This window comes from Physeter macrocephalus, chromosome 14 (assembly GCF_002837175.3).
Source record: "Physeter macrocephalus isolate SW-GA chromosome 14, ASM283717v5, whole genome shotgun sequence".
NCBI lineage: Eukaryota > Metazoa > Chordata > Mammalia > Artiodactyla > Physeteridae > Physeter > Physeter macrocephalus.
The window spans coordinates 120,904,436-120,921,665 of record NC_041227.1 but is presented as its reverse complement, the minus strand read 5'-3'; the positions used below and the strand labels follow the sequence as shown (position 1 = coordinate 120,921,665).

The following is a 17,230-nucleotide window of genomic DNA, read 5'->3' as shown; positions in this document are numbered from 1 at the left end:
ATGGATGCGTCAGCTGCCTGGATGCTTCAGCGGGGACAGACTCCTCGTACAGCCCCAGAATGCTGCCATCATGATAAATTTTTCCCACCATGACCTGACTACCACATTGTTTTTCCTGTAATTCCAGCCTCCTGAGGGCCACCTCACTGAGGAGTGATCCTTTGCCTGCTTGCTCTAGGGCCATCTTGCTCCAAGGGCCTTTCTCTTGTGAACTCTTTTGGGGCTATTTTGCCCACCAGACAGCTGGGCAAGGAACCATAGAGCCCATGCTGGGGATTATCCCTTTGGCTCTGGTTGTATTACATACTTTACTGTTAAACACTTTATTATATTAAATACTTTAGTTCCATTCAGTCTCTGGGCATCTGTAGATACAACAGGGTCCAGAGGTTATTGGAAAGTCCTTCTTCTGAGACCACAGAAGGTCTCAGAATGAAATTCTGAAAAGTGGCCACTGAGCAGAATAAGTATCAAGGGAAGAAGGGAGGAAGAGAAAAAGGCGTTCCAAGTTGAAAGAACAAAGGCATGGGAATGCTGCCTCCATGACTGCAAGTCATGTAGTTGGCTGTACCATTAGGTCCTACGAGGGTGGCAATGGAAATGGCCTCCCCTCCCCACATCTCTGTCATTTCTTCAGTGTTAACCTAGTGCTCTCTTTTCACAAGGTTCTGAATTGTCTCAGACTGAGATATCAGATCCATTCTTCTACTGGGTGACCACCAGTCGTATCTCCTTCAAATCAAAGTGCTCCAGCAAACATTTTCTGATTAATCAGGCCCTACCAATCAACCTCCTTCTGAGTCCCTGTGGCACTTGCTTTTCAGTTTGAACACTGTTTCTTTGCAAGTAATAACAGACCAGAGGTAATAGAGAAATAACAGTTACCAACAAGAAGTCATATATAGTGGGTAAGTGCCTGGATTGTGGATTCTCAAGCCAGATCAGAACCAGGTTTGAATCCCAGCACCATCACAGTAAGAGCAGGCAAGTAACTGAATCTCTCTGCCTTGATTTCTAAAATAGAGGTAAAAGTAGTATTTACCTTATATGCATTGTGAGGATTAAATGAGATAATATGTGTAGTAAATGCTTAATAAATGTTAGCTCTTCTCTGCCTGCTGTCTAGGAAATCTTTAACCTCTATCTCACTACACTTAAAGATCATTCACTTGTTTACACATACGAGGAGGGTTGTGTCAGAATTACCTGGGAGGTCACAACACTGGGAGCCAATGTGTGTGTGTGTGGGGGGGGGGGGGGTGGTTTGTGTGTGTGTGTGTGGTGTGTGTGTGTGTGTGGGGGGGGGTGGTTTGGCAGGGATATTTTGGAATAGCTCCCCAGGAGATTCACACTTACTACTTCCTCTGGAACTACTGTTGCTCTAGCAGCTTGAAAGTCCTGAAATGGACATTAACTGCATTGTCAAGAATTCTTTACCCACTTTGCAGTGGTGGGGAGGGGCCTTGATTCAATGACTGGAACAATTCCAGTGGTCTGTTTTCGGACTGGCAGGTAACCCACTTTTAGGGAGAAAGAGGAGAGGGATCTCTGAGAAGACCAAGAGGCAGGAAAGCAGCAGCAGCAGCAATAGCAGGGTTTATCACTGGAGGATAAAGATCAGGAAGTACAGATGAGCAGAACTAACTAAAAAGGGTTGCACTGTAAACAGGATCTGGGGTGCTATGGTGCAAGACTTGGTTGGGGATGAAAACATAAAGCAGAGAATTTGTATAATGAAGTCGATCTTGGATAGTTAAAAGCGTAGTCTGAGTAACAAGAGCATTGCTTGGGAGCTCGTTAGGAATGCAGAATCTTGATCCCTACCGCAGAACCCAGGCCTACTGGATCATAATCTGCATTTCAAACAAAAGCTCCAAGTGTTTCTTATGCTCCTTAGAGTTGAAGAAGCACTGGTCTGTATCATGGGGAGAAAAATCACAGAACACCTGGCACAGCTGAAGCACTTTATTCTGAGTACCTCTGACACAGGGCTGATTTCTGAAAAGTTACTGAATTTTTGAAAAGTGCTATAAATCCTGGAGAAGGATCTTATTTAACTCAGGGAGGCTTCTCATAATGCAAAATTCCTTTGCCTAGAAACATTTTCTGTGGAGTAAAGTACTAGACTTCCTTAATGTGAGGCAGAGGCACATTCAAAATATGCGATAAGAACTCGGCGCTTGGCCAATTCAGCCCTTCACACAGCTGGATCAGGTCTGGGGCAGCCAAGTCCCTTGGCAGCTCTGAGCCACCAGGATGGGCTTTTTTCTTTTTCTTTTTGGCTGTGTTGGGTCTTCGTTGCTGCGCGCAGGCTTTCTCTAATTGCAGTGAGCAGGGGCTATTCTTTGCTGCGGTGCACGGGCTTCTCATTGCGGTGGCTTCTCGTTGTGGAGCACGGGCTCTAGGTGCACAGGCTTCAGTAGTTATGGCACATGGGCTCAGCAGTTGTGGCGTGAGGGCTCTAGAACGCAGGTTCAGTAGTTGTGGCACACGGGCTTAGTTTCTCCGCGGCATGTGGGATCTTCCCGGACCAGGTCTCGAACCCGTGTCCCCTGCATTGGCGGGCAGATTCTTAACCACTGCGCCCCCAGGTAAGTCCCCAGGATGGGCTTTTAAAGAAAGTCAAGTTGGCAGCTGTTCTGCTGGAGAGAGCAGCTGTAAGTTGTCTTTAATGCTGAAAACGTATAAAGGATGTCTGATAGAAGTATTTTCAGGGAGCGTGGCCGTGTACCCCAGTGAGTCGGCTGCACGAGGGAGAAAGCAGCAGGTACTCTTTCACTGTATTAGCCCTCCTGACCTTTGACCTCTGACCCCGCCCCGCTTTTCCGTGCTCAGCTTCCGCCCCCGCCCCTCCGATGGAGGGCCGGCCCAAGGGGTGTGGGCGGGGCTCCGGGGGGGCCGGCGGTTAGGGGTGGTGCTGTTGGGGGCGGGTCTCGCGAGGGGCGGGATTTGAGGAGGCATCCTCGCGCTGGGCGGCTGGGTATAGGCGGGGCTTAGTGCTGGGCTGGATTAGGCGGGGCAGGGGATGAGTTACCGCCTCTCTGTGTAACTGGACACTGGCGGCCAAACCTCCGGAGGCCGGGGGACGCAAGCGGGCCCGTAGCACATCCCGGATCCGGAATTTCCCGGGCAGGACCGGAATCAGGATCGGCCCTGCCCCAAACTGGGTTTGTGAGGAACTCGCGAACTTGGATTAGGAAATCCCGGAATCCGGATCAACAAACCCTAGAACCCGGAATTTAGAGCGGAAAGTCCCGGAGCACGGAGCGCGGAGCGAACTCAGCGCGAAGCCCGGAATCCGGATCGAGACGCCGCCGGACGGGACGGAGCTATGTCGGGCCGTGGCGCGGGCGGGTTCCCGCTGCCCCCGCTGAGCCCTGGCGGCGGCGCCGTTGCCGCGGCCCTGGGAGCTCCGCCTCCGCCAGCAGGACCCGGCATGCTGCCTGGACCGGCGCTCAGGGGGCCCGGGCCGGCTGGAGGCGTGGGGGGCCCCGGGGCCGCCGCCTTCCGCCCCATGGGCCCCGCGGGCCCTGCGGCGCAGTTCCAGGTGAGGAGAGCGGATGGGCGGGTGGCGCCGCTAGCACGCCCGGGGCAGGGGGCGAAGGGGGCCTCGAGTGAGGGCCCTGGGGCAGCCTCCTGGACAGACGGCACAGGGGCTCTGCATGCGGATTTCACGGGGCACGGTGGGGGGCAAGGCCAGGGACCCTCGGGCTCGGCTAGGTGGTGGTGGAGGAGTTGGGGGAGAAGGTAAGAGCGACTCTGGGGTGTAGGGTTTGAAGCAGTTGGGAGGGTCGGGGTTCTTCCTTAGAACAGGGATTCTGAGCAACTGAGAGATGGAGGTGTTGTTGGAGCTAGTGAGTTGTGGGCGGGTGGGATGAGAAGTCTAGTGTAGATATCGGGTAAGGGGTCCTGGGAAGTGATGAGAAAGTTTTGAAAAGGACCCTCACTGAGAAAGCAGGTTACCCTGCATTGGTCTTGGTCCTACTCCAAGTCTGCTCTGTTTTTTTTTTTTTCTATTTGGGAACTGGCAGAGTTCTAGCGTGTCTGAGATGGCTCCCAGCTGCTAAGGTTTGAAGCAGTTGGGAGGGTCGGGGTTCTTCCTTAGAACAGGGATTCTGAGCAACTGAGAGATGGAGGTGTTGTTGGAGCTAGTGAGTTGTGGGCGGGTGGGATGAGAAGTCTAGTGTAGATATCGGGTAAGGGGTCCTGGGAAGTGATGAGAAAGTTTTGAAAAGGACCCTCACTGAGAAAGCAGGTTACCCTGCATTGGTCTTGGTCCTACTCCAAGTCTGCTCTGTTTTTTTTTTTTTTCTATTTGGGAACTGGCAGAGTTCTAGCGTGTCTGAGATGGCTCCCAGCTGCTAAGGAGGAGGAAGATAAGGGATTCCAGCCTGTGCAGGGGTAGTCTACTTCTGGGTCAGGCCCAGGGCCCTTCACACAGGGATGACTCTGGGTTAGACCAGAGAGGGTGGTGGACAAGCCTGAGGAAGGAGGAAAGCGCAGCCCATTCTGGACAGACTTTCTTTATGGCTTTCTGCCTGGTGTCATAGTGTCCAGGAGTTGATCAGTCTGGAGGAGCAGAGAGTCTCCACTGAGCACCGCTGGTCTGCGGCTGGAGGATCCTGCAGAGAGTAGCTTCAAAGGGTTCTGTCTTTTTTGGCTTTGCAGAGGGGCTTCTCGGGTTGCAGCTTCAAAGGCCATTGAGAGGCAGAGACTCCCGTCCTTGGGGTCAGTGTGTGAGGAACTCAGCCTGACACTGGGGGGGCGGGGCTTATCAGTCCCCAAGTTCATTGCTTCTGGTCGCCCCCAGAATGCTTGGGAATTGCGCCCATCCTTTTTCCCGCCACCCTCTCCACTTTTTTTTTTTTTTTTTTTTTTGGCTGCGTTGCGTCTTCATTGCTGCTTTCAGGCTTTCTCTAGTTGTGGCGAGCGGGGTCTACTCTTCGTTGCGTTGCGCGGGCTTCTCACTGCGTTGGCTTCTCTTGTTGCGGAGCGTGGGCTCTAGTGCAGGCTTCAATAGTTGTGGCACGTGGGCTCAGTAGTTGTGGTGCACGGGCTTAGTTGCCCCGCGGCATGTGGGATCCTCCCGGACCAGGGCTCGAACCCGTGTCCCTTGCATTGGCAGGCGGATTCCCAACCACTGCGCCACCAGGGAAGTCCCAGCCCATTTTTAATTAGTCTTTAGGTTCTAACAATGCCATATCCCAATCCGTGTGCCCCAACACTTGACACTCGCTTCTTGCTAATCTCTCAGGGCAGCTGGGAGATTCTCATGTCTCCTCTACCTCACATGCCCAGGTAGAGGTTCCCCAAATGGATCATCATAGAGTAGGGTACACATATCCCCCCAGGAGCCCTGGGCTCTCCCTTTGTAAAGAGATGCTTCATTTGGGGGTAGTGATTTTTCCCTCTTAGCCCTCATTCTCCCTCCTCCCTGTAAAGAAAACCAAGGTCTGAGTATTGACAGGGACAGATCTGGTCCAGAGACTCCAGCTGGGATTCATCTTTCCCATCTTGCTCTCCCCCCTAGGGATTCATGGGCCCAGGGTGTCCCTGAGGGATCCCTGCATCTGTCATTCTGGCTCTTGGGTGAGTTAGCTGAGGAGCCTCCCTGTGGGCCGTCGGCCTGGGGAAGTCCCAGCCCATTTTTAATTAGTCTTTAGGTTCTAACAATGCCATATCCCAATCCGTGTGCCCCAACACTTGACACTCGCTTCTTGCTAATCTCTCAGGGCAGCTGGGAGATTCTCATGTCTCCTCTACCTCACATGCCCAGGTAGAGGTTCCCCAAATGGATCATCATAGAGTAGGGTACACATATCCCCCCAGGAGCCCTGGGCTCTCCCTTTGTAAAGAGATGCTTCATTTGGGGGTAGTGATTTTTCCCTCTTAGCCCTCATTCTCCCTCCTCCCTGTAAAGAAAACCAAGGTCTGAGTATTGACAGGGACAGATCTGGTCCAGAGACTCCAGCTGGGATTCATCTTTCCCATCTTGCTCTCCCCACTAGGGATTCATGGGCCCAGGGTGTCCCTGAGGGATCCCTGCATCTGTCATTCTGGCTCTTGGGTGAGTTAGCTGAGGAGCCTCCCTGTGGACGGCCTGGGAAGGATCTAAGGACCCGATAGGAGCCTCTCTAGTTTCCTCAGCTTGCAGCCCATGGGAGATGGGGCCTGGGGAAAGCCCCTGAGAGGATGGATTCCACAGTGATTTGTAGGGAGTGGCCTTGGGCCGGTGGCAAGGCTGAGCTGGCTGGCTGGGTAGCCCCAGGCTTCTAGGAGTGGGGACCTTGGGGAAGGCACTGAGCCTCTGCTTGCCATCCAGCTGCTCAGGGTCTCTTCCTCCTCTCCCCGGGGACGGGGTTGGGGGGCCAGCAGTAGAGGTAGATGCTGGGGGCGGGGGCAGTTCACTTTGGCTGAGTTTGAGGAGAATCCTGCTTGGCCTCTTTCCAAGTCCAGTTATGTGACTTCCGGGAGAAGGGATTTGAGATCTGAGGAGCGGGGCCGCCTCTCTATTGGGGTGCCTGAGGTGAGCTGGAGCAGCAAGGCTCTCAGGCCCACGTGGGGCGAACAGGGGAGCCTGTTGATAGAGGGGAAGCGCTGACCCACCTTCTTACAGTGTCACAGTCTACCAGGGAGCTTAAAGAAGACAAAAAATGCAAAAAAAAAAAAACCCCAAAACACAGAGTGCTGGGTTCACACTGGAGAGTTCGGGATATTTTCCATGTATGCAGGGGTATACGCTCTTCTCCTCGGTCCTTAGGCCCAGCCACCAGGAGCCCCAGGGCCCCAGGCGCTGAGCCGGGCGAGCATGCTCTCTGGAGGCGGCAGCATCAGGCCTGGCCCCCCGCCCCTGCTGTCCCCGGTGGTGGAGCCAGAGTCCAGCTGAGGACGTGGGCTGCTGCCGGGCTGAGGGAGAGGAGGTTACTGCCCACTCCTGAGGCCCAGGGCACTGAGCCAGGCCTCCCTAGCTAGCCCTGCTGCAGGAAGGGGCTCAGGGAGCCCAAGCGTTCGGGGCTCTGTTCTTTTCTTTAACCCTTGGGTTGTTTTTTTAGAAGAGGAGGAGTTACTGGTGCTTCAGAGCCCAGGTGTGGAGCTTGGCCAGGCCGAGCTGGGACTTCATGAACTGTAAGCAGCCTTTCCCTGGGCCCCTTCCCCCTCGGGAGAAGCCTGGGGCCCTGGCCGAGCTGGGGGCTCCTGCCCGGGAAGAGTCTGGAGCAGCGTCTGGGAGGGGCCTCTTCCAGGCCCTGCCTGTGCCGCCTGGTCTGGGGACTTCCTGTTCCGGGAGCACCTGCCTCAGCGGGGTGGGTGTTGCTCAGGAGGTTTTGTGGGCGCCCTAGTGAAGACGCCCCGGCTCCCACTCTGCAGGCCCCCGCCTCACTTGTTCCTCCCCTTCAGCTCGGGCGCTGGTGGGAAAAACTCGAATCTAGGGTGCGTAGGGCTGGGCTCTCAGCTGTGGCCACCCTGAGTTTTTTCTGTCATCTCTAGCTGTGGCTCATTAAGGCAGAGAAGCAGGCTGTCTGCCTCTCAACAGCTTCGATGACTCCCTTCCTGATGAGGAGAGACTTGTGGCAGGACTCCAGAGGTCCCAGACAGAGCCCCCCACATTGAACTCCATCCTCCCAAACGCTTCCTTCACGCCCCACTCCTTTCCCCTTCCCGCCCCGCTCTGGGTCATGTTTCTGTCCGTCTCTGCATCTGGTCAAGAATCTGACCCTCCTTGGAGAGAACATGGGTTGAGTGCTGGTTGAAGAGGGTGGAGCAGGAATCTCCCGGTGCTGTGGGGGCGGGGGTCCTTTGATTTGCTGTGAGTCCCCACCCAGCCTGGCTTGGTTGGCTGGTCCTGGCGGTTGCATAATCTGGGCCCTGGGGCCAGCCCTGTGAAGCTGCCAGGGACAGTGTGTACGAGGCAGAGCTGCCAAACAGGCCTTGCAGGCAGCAGCCTCGGGGAAGGGGCGGGGGTTACTCCCCGAGGGGCTCCACAGAGATCCTGGGGAGACTGACCTCGGTGGGAAATCCTTCTGCAGGCTTCTAAAGAAGTCACCTCTCATTCAGATTCCTCTGCTGGTCCTAAGACTTCCGATCCTTGCATCCCCGGATAATCTTATCTCCCTTCTCCAGCTTGGGATTGCCAAGCCAGCCCTAGCCACCAGGTGGTGCGTGGACCACGCGCAGAGGCCAGGTGCCAGCTGCTCTCTCTCCCGCAGGAGCCACGGCTTCCCCTTCGGGGTCTTCTGGCGTAGGGGTTGGGGGCTGGGCAGTGGGGAGGTGAGAGAAGGGTCCAGTTGTGGGTTGTGAGTAGGGGCCATATGGTGACCAGATGGTCTCTGTACTCTGCCAGAGGCCCCCCCCACCAGCTGGGACAGGCTCCACGCCATCCTGCTGCAGCTTGCTCACCTGGGCTTCCACTGCCTGAGGGGCTCGCCAGCCTGTTGGACTGCCTTTCTCCTCTTAGTCACACCACCGGGCTGGCGACAGGGGATGGGTGTTGCGGCTGTGACCCATCAACCTGCTCCTATCACACTGCACCCAGCCACCTGGCTACGATACTGCCCCCAGGCTTCTCCCTCAAGTTGGGGGAAGGAGAGGATGGGAATGCTTGGTGGGGCCATCTGAGAGCCTCAGGAGTGCCTTGAAGCTGGCTGGTCCCAGGGAGCAGGGGCATAGTGTGCTAGGGCCGGAAGGTGGTTTGAAGTGGCCATGGGCCCTGAAAAACTCCCCCAGGCCCTTCTTCTCTCTGCAGGCAGGATTCTCCTCCCACCCCTGGGCTCTGCAGGCCTCATTCGCTGGCACGGCTGCCAGGGCGGTTGAAGGGGGCGGGGCAGGTGTGGTTTACACTTCTGCTCTCAGGCGCCTGCTCCCCTTTGTTCTTGGCACTCCTGCCCGGGCTCCGCGGGCTCTGCCGTGTGCTGCTCAGGGCTGGACCTGGCTGAGCAGGGAGATGGAGGGGATGGGTTACGGGCCCCACAGGGCCCCACCGCTGACCTGTGCATCTCCTTTGGCTCACTTCCCCCAGAGGCCTGGCATGTCACCCGGGAGCCGGATGCCCATGGCTGGCTTGCAGGTGGGACCCCCTGCCGGCTCCCCATTTGGCTCAGCTGCTCCACTTCGACCTGGCATGCCACCCACCATGATGGACCCATTCCGAAAACGCCTGCTTGTGCCCCAGGCCCAGCCCCCGATGCCTGCCCAGCGCCGGGGGTAAGACCATCCTATTTCTCCCACCGCATCTAGTGCAGCTCCAGTGGTAACAGACCGTTTCCTTCTGTCCTAAGAGCTTCGATGATTGAGGAAGACTCCCAGGTCTCCTGGGGGAAGGTCCTGGGGACTGGAGAGGTAGATGGCGGGTGGGGGAGGTACGCTGGACCATTGACCTCTTAAGTGGGTTTCTGTCCTCCCAGGTTAAAGAGGAGGAAGATGGCAGATAAAGTTCTACCTCAGCGAGTGAGTATGTTGGGAGGGGGCCTAGGAGGCTCACCCAAGGGCTGGTTGGCTGCGGGTGGAGTCAGTCTCCCCAAACCCTGGGGTGAGGGAGAAATGGAGGAAGGAGCCAGAGCTGCAGCTGAAATAAGCTGATGAACCCCTTCTCCCTTCCTCCAGATTCGGGAGCTTGTCCCAGAGTCTCAGGCGTACATGGATCTCTTGGCTTTTGAGCGGAAGCTGGACCAGACCATTGCTCGAAAGCGGATGGAGATCCAGGAGGCCATCAAAAAGCCTCTGACGGTGTGTGCAGCCCCGGCTACTTCTGGGCCTTGCCAGGCTTCTCTGCCTCTCCCTGGCCTTGTTTTCCAGGGGCCAAGCGAGGGTCTGTGATGGGCTAGAGCAGGATTTTTCACATTGTAGAATACAGCCCATTGAGCATGAACTCAATTTAGTGTGGTGGGGCCAGCACGTTCTTAATGAAATATAACACAGTAGAAACTATAATAATTCTTCACAGTAGTAAAGGACTTAATGACATTTTTATTTCATGTATTTATGTGTGCAGATCCTGGATCATGATTTAAAATGCAAATCTTGTAGATCGTGGTCAGAAGTTTGAAAGGCAAAACTACAGGGTGGATGAGGATAGTTCCTGTCTTCTTCCCCATCCCTAGAGAAGCTTTATCTAGAACAGCCTCTTGAATGGTGAAGGCTTTCTAGGAGATGATATTCTGGGACCATCATGGGTGTTTGAGTTTCATTTAAAATACGAGCCAGAGGCTTCTGGTTTGCCTGATAGCACCCCCTATGTACCTGTCACACCACTGATCCCCCTGTGTTGGAACTCTTGGTAGTGCATCTGTCTCCCCTGTGAAATTGTGAGTCCTTTGAAGGCCAGGACTGAAATTTCCTCTCCTGATTCCCAGTGCCTAACCAGGGGCCTGGCCCACAGTCACTGCTCTGTATTGATGTTGAATGAGTTCAGACGGGAAGATTGGGTAGCAGTGTTTTCCAACACACTGGTCCCCCTCTAGCTAACCGGTCGTCTTTCTCTCTTTAGCAAAAACGAAAGCTGCGGATCTATATTTCTAATACGTTCAGTCCCAGCAAGGCAGAAGGTGATAGTGCAGGAACCGCAGGGACCCCTGGGGGAAACCCTGCAGGGGACAAGGTGGCTTCCTGGGAACTCCGAGTACAAAAAGCCTCTGATGCAAAAATGAAAGCTGCAGATCTATATTTCTAATATGTTCAGTCCCAGCAAGGCAGAAGGTGATAGTGCAGGAACCGCAGGGACTCCCGGGGGGAAACCCCTCAGGGGACAAGGTGGCTTCCTGGGAACTCCGAGTAGAGGGAAAACTGCTGGATGATGTGAGTTGGGGAAGGAGGTGTCTGGAAGGGAGGTGGCCTGTGTGGGCCGGACGCTTGGGCACTTCCGGGGACGCCCTGCGTGAGGGAGAGGGCACTGCTCACGGTCCATGCTTTGCACAGCTCCGAGCCAGTACAGGGTGGGAGATTTGTATGGTTATTACCACAGTCTTCCTGCAGATGGCAGTAAAGTGTCCTGAGGAAGGGGTGCCCCTTTCTAATTGGCTGACAATGGGGCTGCATAGAGCCCCTTCCCTGTCTCAAGTCTCTCACTTTTCCCGGCTTCCTTCAGGGCCCAAGAATCCTCAGTACCCGGAGCTTCAGGGCTGAAACAATATTCCTCTGTTTGGGGCTTAGTATAGCTTAGGCTTGAGCACTCAGCAGCACCCCTATCTCACACCCCTTTGCATCCCCAGCCTAGTAAACAGAAGAGGAAGTTTTCTTCATTCTTTAAGAGCCTCGTCATTGAGCTGGACAAGGAACTCTACGGGCCTGACAACCACCTGGTGGAGGTGAGAGTGGGCCTGGGGTTCAGGAACACAGGGTGACGTGCCAGGTGGCCAGAGAAAAGGCCTTAGTCCCCTTGCAGGGCCAGGTGTGTATGTTCATGCCCACCCCCTTGGTGATGAGCTCTGCTCCCCTCCCCCCTGCCAGTGGCACCGGATGCCCACCACCCAGGAGACAGATGGCTTCCAGGTGAAACGGCCCGGAGACCTCAACGTCAAGTGCACCCTCCTGCTCATGCTGGATCACCAGGTGACAAGTGCCCTGGGGCCATGTTTGGGGTCACAGGGACTCTCCTCTGGGGCATCGGGGCAGGTCCCTATTGTAAAGCCTGTCCCTGTCCCTGTCCTATTCTGCTTTTTTTTCACAAGAACCCCTCCTCTGACTCCCCTCTGTCCATCCCAGCCTCCCCAGTACAAGTTGGACCCCCGACTGGCGAGGCTGCTGGGGGTGCACACACAGACGAGGGCTGCCATCATGCAGGCCCTGTGGCTCTACATCAAACACAACCAGCTGCAGGACGGCCACGAGCGGGAGTACATCAACTGCAACCGGTACTTCCGCCAGGTTAGCTGGGACACCGTCCCCCCTCTAGTCTCGCAGCCCCCGTCTTGCCTACGGCTCCAGAGCCCCACTGGGCTCGTTCTCAGCCGCGTTCTTCACACTGCCTCTGGGATGGTCCACTTCCCCGTGTGCCCACCAAGGCATCACCAACCCTCTGGTGCCCTCTAGATCTTCAGCTGCGGCCGACTCCGTTTCTCTGAGATCCCCATGAAGCTGGCCGGGTTGCTGCAGCACCCAGACCCCATTGTCATCAACCATGTCATTAGGTAAATGGGAAGAGGGGGAGGGAGGCTCCTCTGAGAGCAGTTTACCTCTGGCTTGAATTAAAGCCAGAGAGAAGCAGCAGGTGTGGTTTCCTGCTCCCCGAGCGTGTGCAGTTTGGCCCAGGTGGGTGGGGTGGAGCCGTGTGCTCACGCGTTCCCTCCCCCGCGCCGTGTGTAGCGTGGACCCTAACGACCAGAAGAAGACAGCCTGTTACGACATTGATGTGGAGGTGGATGACCCGCTCAAGGCCCAGATGAGCAATTTTCTGGCCTCCACCACCAATCAGCAGGAGATCGCCTCTCTTGATGTCAAGGTGGGCCCCTACCCGCACAGCCTCCTCTGGGGCCCACAGTGAGGCCAGGCAGGCTCTCGGGCATTTCCATACATGTGGCACCTTGGGATGGGATCCCAGTCCTTTGGGGTTAGGGCTGGAAACAGCCAGTCTGACACATGTACCCCTTTTCCCAGATCCATGAGACCATTGAGTCCATCAACCAGCTGAAGACCCAGAGGGATTTCATGCTCAGTTTTAGCACTGACCCCCAGGACTTCATCCAGGAATGGCTCCGTTCCCAGCGCCGGGACCTCAAGGTGTGCTCCTTTTGCTGAGGTTGATCCCATGTTAAGCTCTGGATGGTTGCGCCCCCGTCACTGTTCTTCCGCTTCCGGGGGCAGACAGGTCAGGGGTGGGAATCATGTTCAGCTTTCCTCCGGGCTCTTTGCAGATCATCACTGATGTGATTGGGAATCCTGAGGAGGAGAGACGAGCTGCTTTCTACCACCAGCCCTGGGCCCAGGAAGCAGTGGGGAGGCACATCTTTGCCAAGGTGAGGTGGCTGCGCCCCGTCTGCCCGCCTGTGGTTGAGCGGGACTGCACACCAGAGGGGAGGGCGAGCCGCTCACAAGCGCGGGGGGCAGACAGGCCTGAGCCGCCCGTCTCTCCCTCCTCCAGGTGCAGCAGCGAAGGCAGGAACTGGAACAGGTGCTGGGAATCCGCCTGACCTAACTGCTCAGGGATCCCTTCCTTTCTTCCCAGCCCTGGAGCCACCCCGTCCTCAGCCTGGAAGGGGACCGCCCTCTGGGGCACAGACATGTAGGATAAGGAGGGGGGAGGGGTGTCTCCTGTCACCCTCTGCTCCCCAGCTTTAGTTTCGTAAGTGTAGTGATAGGATTCCTTGTTGCTTGGTCCCAAAGCCTTATTACTTACACGTTGGCTTTAATTGGATTCGCAGCCAGAGGCCTCCTCTGCCCCCTGCAGGCAGGCCCAAGTAGGACCTGGAGGCTGTGCTTTGACATGGTAACCGAGACCTTTCAGAACCCAAGGCCCCTGGCTTTGCTTGTTTACAGACCCCCTTGGGGCGAGTGTCAGCGCTGGCTCTGGGGAGCTGGGCGAGGAAGAGGGGCACAGCTCACACTCTTCCTAGCCTTTCCAAACCAAAGTTCTTTGCCATTCCTACCAGCCCAGCCTTGCTGCTGGTTTTTTTTCCTTTCTTGGGTATTTGCACTATTCGTGGAGCAGGTTTTTCTATGCGGGAGCCACTTTTTTTTGTACAGGGGTAAGCTGAGGTTTTTTAGGGAGCCCTACTTGGTGTCTCCTTCCTTATTTTCTTTTCTCAATCTATGCAAGCGGCTCTGGCCGCCATCATCTCCTGAGAGGCCAGAGGGCTGCCAACCCAGCTCTTGGGCCCAGGGGTAACGCCTCCTAGAGGGAGGGCACACTAGTTCTCTGGCGTGGCCTGAGGCATGGGTGCGTGTGGGCAGGGGTAGGTGCAGGGGAGAGATGGCGAGGACTATTGTTGCCCTTTGGAGCTTGGTAAGGAGGGTGGGCCTAGGGCTTGGCAAGTGCCACTTCTGGCAGGTTTGGAAATTTCCAAATAAATTTTTGTTTATTGGTGGTGCCCGGACCTGGTGACTGAACAGTGCGGCCACTCATTAACAGACTCAAGTCCTCAAGGTCTTGTCCTGCAGAGCTTTATTTGAGGGACCCACACAAACGACATCTGCCTCACTTCCATAGCTTCTTGATGGACATGTTTTTCTCACTGTCCTTTTGCATGACCTGGAGAGAGAGAGAGAGAGAGCATTTAAGTTAGAGACTGGGTGAACACGTGCCCCATCCCCACTGCTCCAGAGCCACCATCAGCAAAGGCGGAAAGAGGGAGGCCTATACCTTGGCTACTGCCATCTCGAAGTCCTCCTGGGTGACGTGGACTCGCCGCTCCCGCAGTGCGTACATGCCGGCTTCAGTGCACACGCCCTGAGCAGGGAAAGGAAGACAGGTGCTGAGGCTGTGCCCTGGAACCTGGAGCTTCCTGCCGCTGCCCCCATTTCCTTGGGCCCTCCAATTACCTTCACTTCAGCCCCTGATGCTCCAGGCATGAGCTCAGCAATTTTTCTCAGGTTGATCCCCCGGGTCAGGTTCATTTTCCGAGAATGGATCTTCAAGATGTCCAGCCGAGCCTAGCGATGGGAGAGGAAAAGGCTGAGCCCACGGCTGCCCTCACAGCCAGAGCCGCTGCCAGCGCTGCCCATCACAAACCTCCTCGTTGGGGGGAGGGAATTCAATTTTTCTGTCAATGCGCCCTGGGCGGAGCAGCGCTGAGTCCAGGATGTCAATCCTGTTAGTCGCCATGATGACCTGAGTAGACAGAGCAGGTGGCGTCAGCTAAGCCCGTCCTGAGGCTGCAGCCTCACCCGGGGCCTTCCCGTGGCTCCTCCCACAGCCGACCCCACTGCACCTTGATGTTCTTGGTGGCCTCGAAGCCATCCAGCTGGTTGAGCAGCTCCAGCATCGTGCGCTGGACTTCACTGTCCCCTCCGGAGCCTCCCTCCAGCCGGGAGGAGCCGATGGAGTCGATTTCGTCCATGAAGATGATAGATGGAGCGTGTTCTCGGGCCATGACAAACAGTTCCCTCACCATTCTTGCCCCTGCACAGAGGCCAAGCTGGCGTTAAGCTGATGGGCCCCCCAGCCCCCGCCGCCTTATAGTTTTCTTGTTTCTGGCCACAGTTACCTTCCCCGATGAATTTCTGCACCAATTCAGAGCCAGAGACACGAATGAAAGTACAGTCTGTATGATGAGCCACAGCCCGGGCCAACAGTGTCTTCCCAGTGCCTGGGGGTCCATACAGCAGCACTCCCTAGAGAACAATAGGACTCGGGGCAAAAAGCTGGCCTCCATGTTTCATTCAATGAACACTTATCGAGTGTGTGCACTGTGCTAGATCCCGTATTAGATGCTAGAGATAAAAAATGAATGTCAAGGTCCCTTCTGGAGCTTATAACCAAACCACTTCGGTGGCCTGGCAGCATCTCTCCCCCAGCCCCTCAGCATGGGGAGGGCCAGCGTAAGCAGGCTCCAGTCCATCCAGCCTGGGGCAGGAGATGTACAGTAGCAGCACGGTCCTCCCATAGAAGCCCTGCTCACCTTGGGCTGCGCAATGCCCAGCGCTTCAAAGAGCTCAGGATGCTTAACGGGCAGCTCAATCACTTCTTTGATCTCCTTGATCTGCTTGTCCAGCCCACCAATCATCTCGTAAGTTGAATCTGGCACCTTCTCCACCATCATCAGTGACACCAGTGGGTCTACCTTGTTGGGCAGAATCTTGTGCAGAGTGTAGCTGTCATTTCTGAGAGCCACCCGGCAATTGGGTGTCACCTGGGTGAGGAGAGAGAGGTTCAGGAAGTGGTGTGGTGAGACCTGACCCCCCCACCTCCCACCTCCCCAGCTGCACTCACATCATTGATGTCGATGTTCTTATCTACGTCTACGACAAACTTGCCCTCAGGATGTACCTAGAGAAACAATGGCTCACGACCTTCCCCGACAGCCACCAAATCACCAACCTCGCCCAGGAAGACACATGAGTCTTAACAGTAACGTAAGAACAGTGTCCTCACTACACACAAAGGTATGGGAATGCAGTGGGCAACGGGCTGGTCCCTGGGGTCATGTTGCCTTTACCTTAACCAACACTTTCTTCTTATCCATGGCCCGGACTACTTCCCCCACGTAGGAGCCCTGTTCCTGCAGCAGCTGTAGCTCTTCCCGCAACAGGCGAACTAGATGCGAAACAGACACAATGGCCATCCAGATTCTTTGGTGTCCCCCACCCATGACTTGATTCAACGTGCATGAACTAAGCACCGCTGTAAAGTTTTGAACGGAAGGCCTCAAAAAAAAAGGCAAAGGTCATGTCTTTAAGGAGATTATGATGGGGCTCAGGAGAGAGATGTGCGTGTAAACAGAGCATCGCCTTGGACTGGGAAAAGCAACAGGCACCAATGTGAAGACTCACTTCTAACTGCCCACACACAGCCTTCCCATCTTTCCCCCTCACCTTTTGCATTAAGCTCATTCCTCTGTGCCTGCAGCCTCCGGAGATTTTGGCTCTTATCATTCACAATCAGCTGTGGAGGACAAGAAGCAAAGGGTGGAAAACGGTAGGCGGTTAAGATCTTGGCCGAAAACCCTCATAGGCTGATATGAGCTAAGCGAGGAAGGAGCACAAGGCACCTGCACTCTCCATTCAGATTCTCCAGTATGATTCTAACAACCCTATCCTGTCCTCCAAGAGCCCCTCTGGAGTGTAGGACAACCACAGGAAAAAAAGGCTGCTTGTCTAATACTGGTCCAGGAATAACAAACCGTAGTGGAGAAGAATTAACAGCTGGCTCACATAATCAGTTTCTTGCAGACTGGTAACATGGTAGAGTGGGAAGACCTCGGAGCCAGAAGCCTAAGTTCTAGCCCCATTGCTGGCAATTAACAGTTGGGTAAAGCCAATGAAAGCTATGTAAAAGGTCTAGATCAACGTTATCAAACTGCAAGCATCACCTATCCTGCCTCTTTTCAGGACTAACGTGAGGAACAAATGAAAGCACACGTAATGCGTTTCAAAAATGACAAACCGGACTTCCTTGGTGGCGCGGTGGTTAAGAATCCGCCTGCCAATGCAGGGGACACAGGTTCGAGCCCTCCTCCGGGAGGATCCCACATGCCACGGAGCAACTAAGCCTGTGCGCCACAACTACTGAGCCTGCGCTCTAGGGCCTGCGAGCCACAACTACTGAAGCCCGTGCTCCGCAACAAGAGAAGCCACCGCAATGAGA

At 55.4% G+C, this 17,230-nt stretch overlaps 2 protein-coding genes across 4 annotated transcripts in view; one reads left to right on the top strand and one right to left on the bottom strand.

Annotated features, from left to right (window-relative positions):
- Positions 1-3,017: 3,017 nt before the first annotated feature.
- On the top strand, positions 3,018-14,012 carry SMARCD2 (SWI/SNF related BAF chromatin remodeling complex subunit D2). Of its 3 annotated transcripts, none has more exons than XM_024130330.3 (14): positions 3,018-3,547; positions 9,014-9,198; positions 9,399-9,441; positions 9,598-9,720; positions 10,481-10,591; positions 10,744-10,788; positions 11,202-11,297; positions 11,440-11,541; positions 11,695-11,856; positions 12,022-12,119; positions 12,295-12,430; positions 12,586-12,708; positions 12,843-12,944; positions 13,070-14,012. In XM_024130330.3, exons 1-14 carry the CDS (start codon positions 3,332-3,334, stop codon positions 13,121-13,123), a joined length of 1,596 nt encoding a protein of 531 aa, XP_023986098.1. In that variant the 5' UTR covers positions 3,018-3,331; the 3' UTR covers positions 13,124-14,012. The 3 variants fall into 3 exon arrangements, with proteins under 3 accessions (XP_023986098.1, XP_028354827.1, XP_028354828.1); XM_028499026.2 differs by lacking the exon at positions 3,018-3,547 and adding an exon at positions 7,053-7,125; XM_028499027.2 differs by lacking the exon at positions 3,018-3,547 and adding an exon at positions 8,027-8,179.
- A 60-nt stretch (positions 14,013-14,072) lies between these two features.
- Positions 14,073-17,230, bottom strand: part of PSMC5 (proteasome 26S subunit, ATPase 5) — a 4,822-nt gene continuing 1,664 nt past the window's right edge. Inside the window, exons 3-12 of the mRNA XM_007104528.3 lie at positions 16,459-16,528; positions 16,083-16,180; positions 15,857-15,913; positions 15,546-15,776; positions 15,132-15,258; positions 14,856-15,046; positions 14,657-14,755; positions 14,467-14,577; positions 14,288-14,374; positions 14,073-14,176 (exon numbers count right to left, since the gene is read on the bottom strand). Coding sequence (XP_007104590.1) covers positions 14,123-14,176; positions 14,288-14,374; positions 14,467-14,577; positions 14,657-14,755; positions 14,856-15,046; positions 15,132-15,258; positions 15,546-15,776; positions 15,857-15,913; positions 16,083-16,180; positions 16,459-16,528 — 1,125 coding nt within the window. The 3' untranslated portion in view covers positions 14,073-14,122. The remainder of the gene's footprint in view (positions 14,177-14,287; positions 14,375-14,466; positions 14,578-14,656; positions 14,756-14,855; positions 15,047-15,131; positions 15,259-15,545; positions 15,777-15,856; positions 15,914-16,082; positions 16,181-16,458; positions 16,529-17,230) is intronic.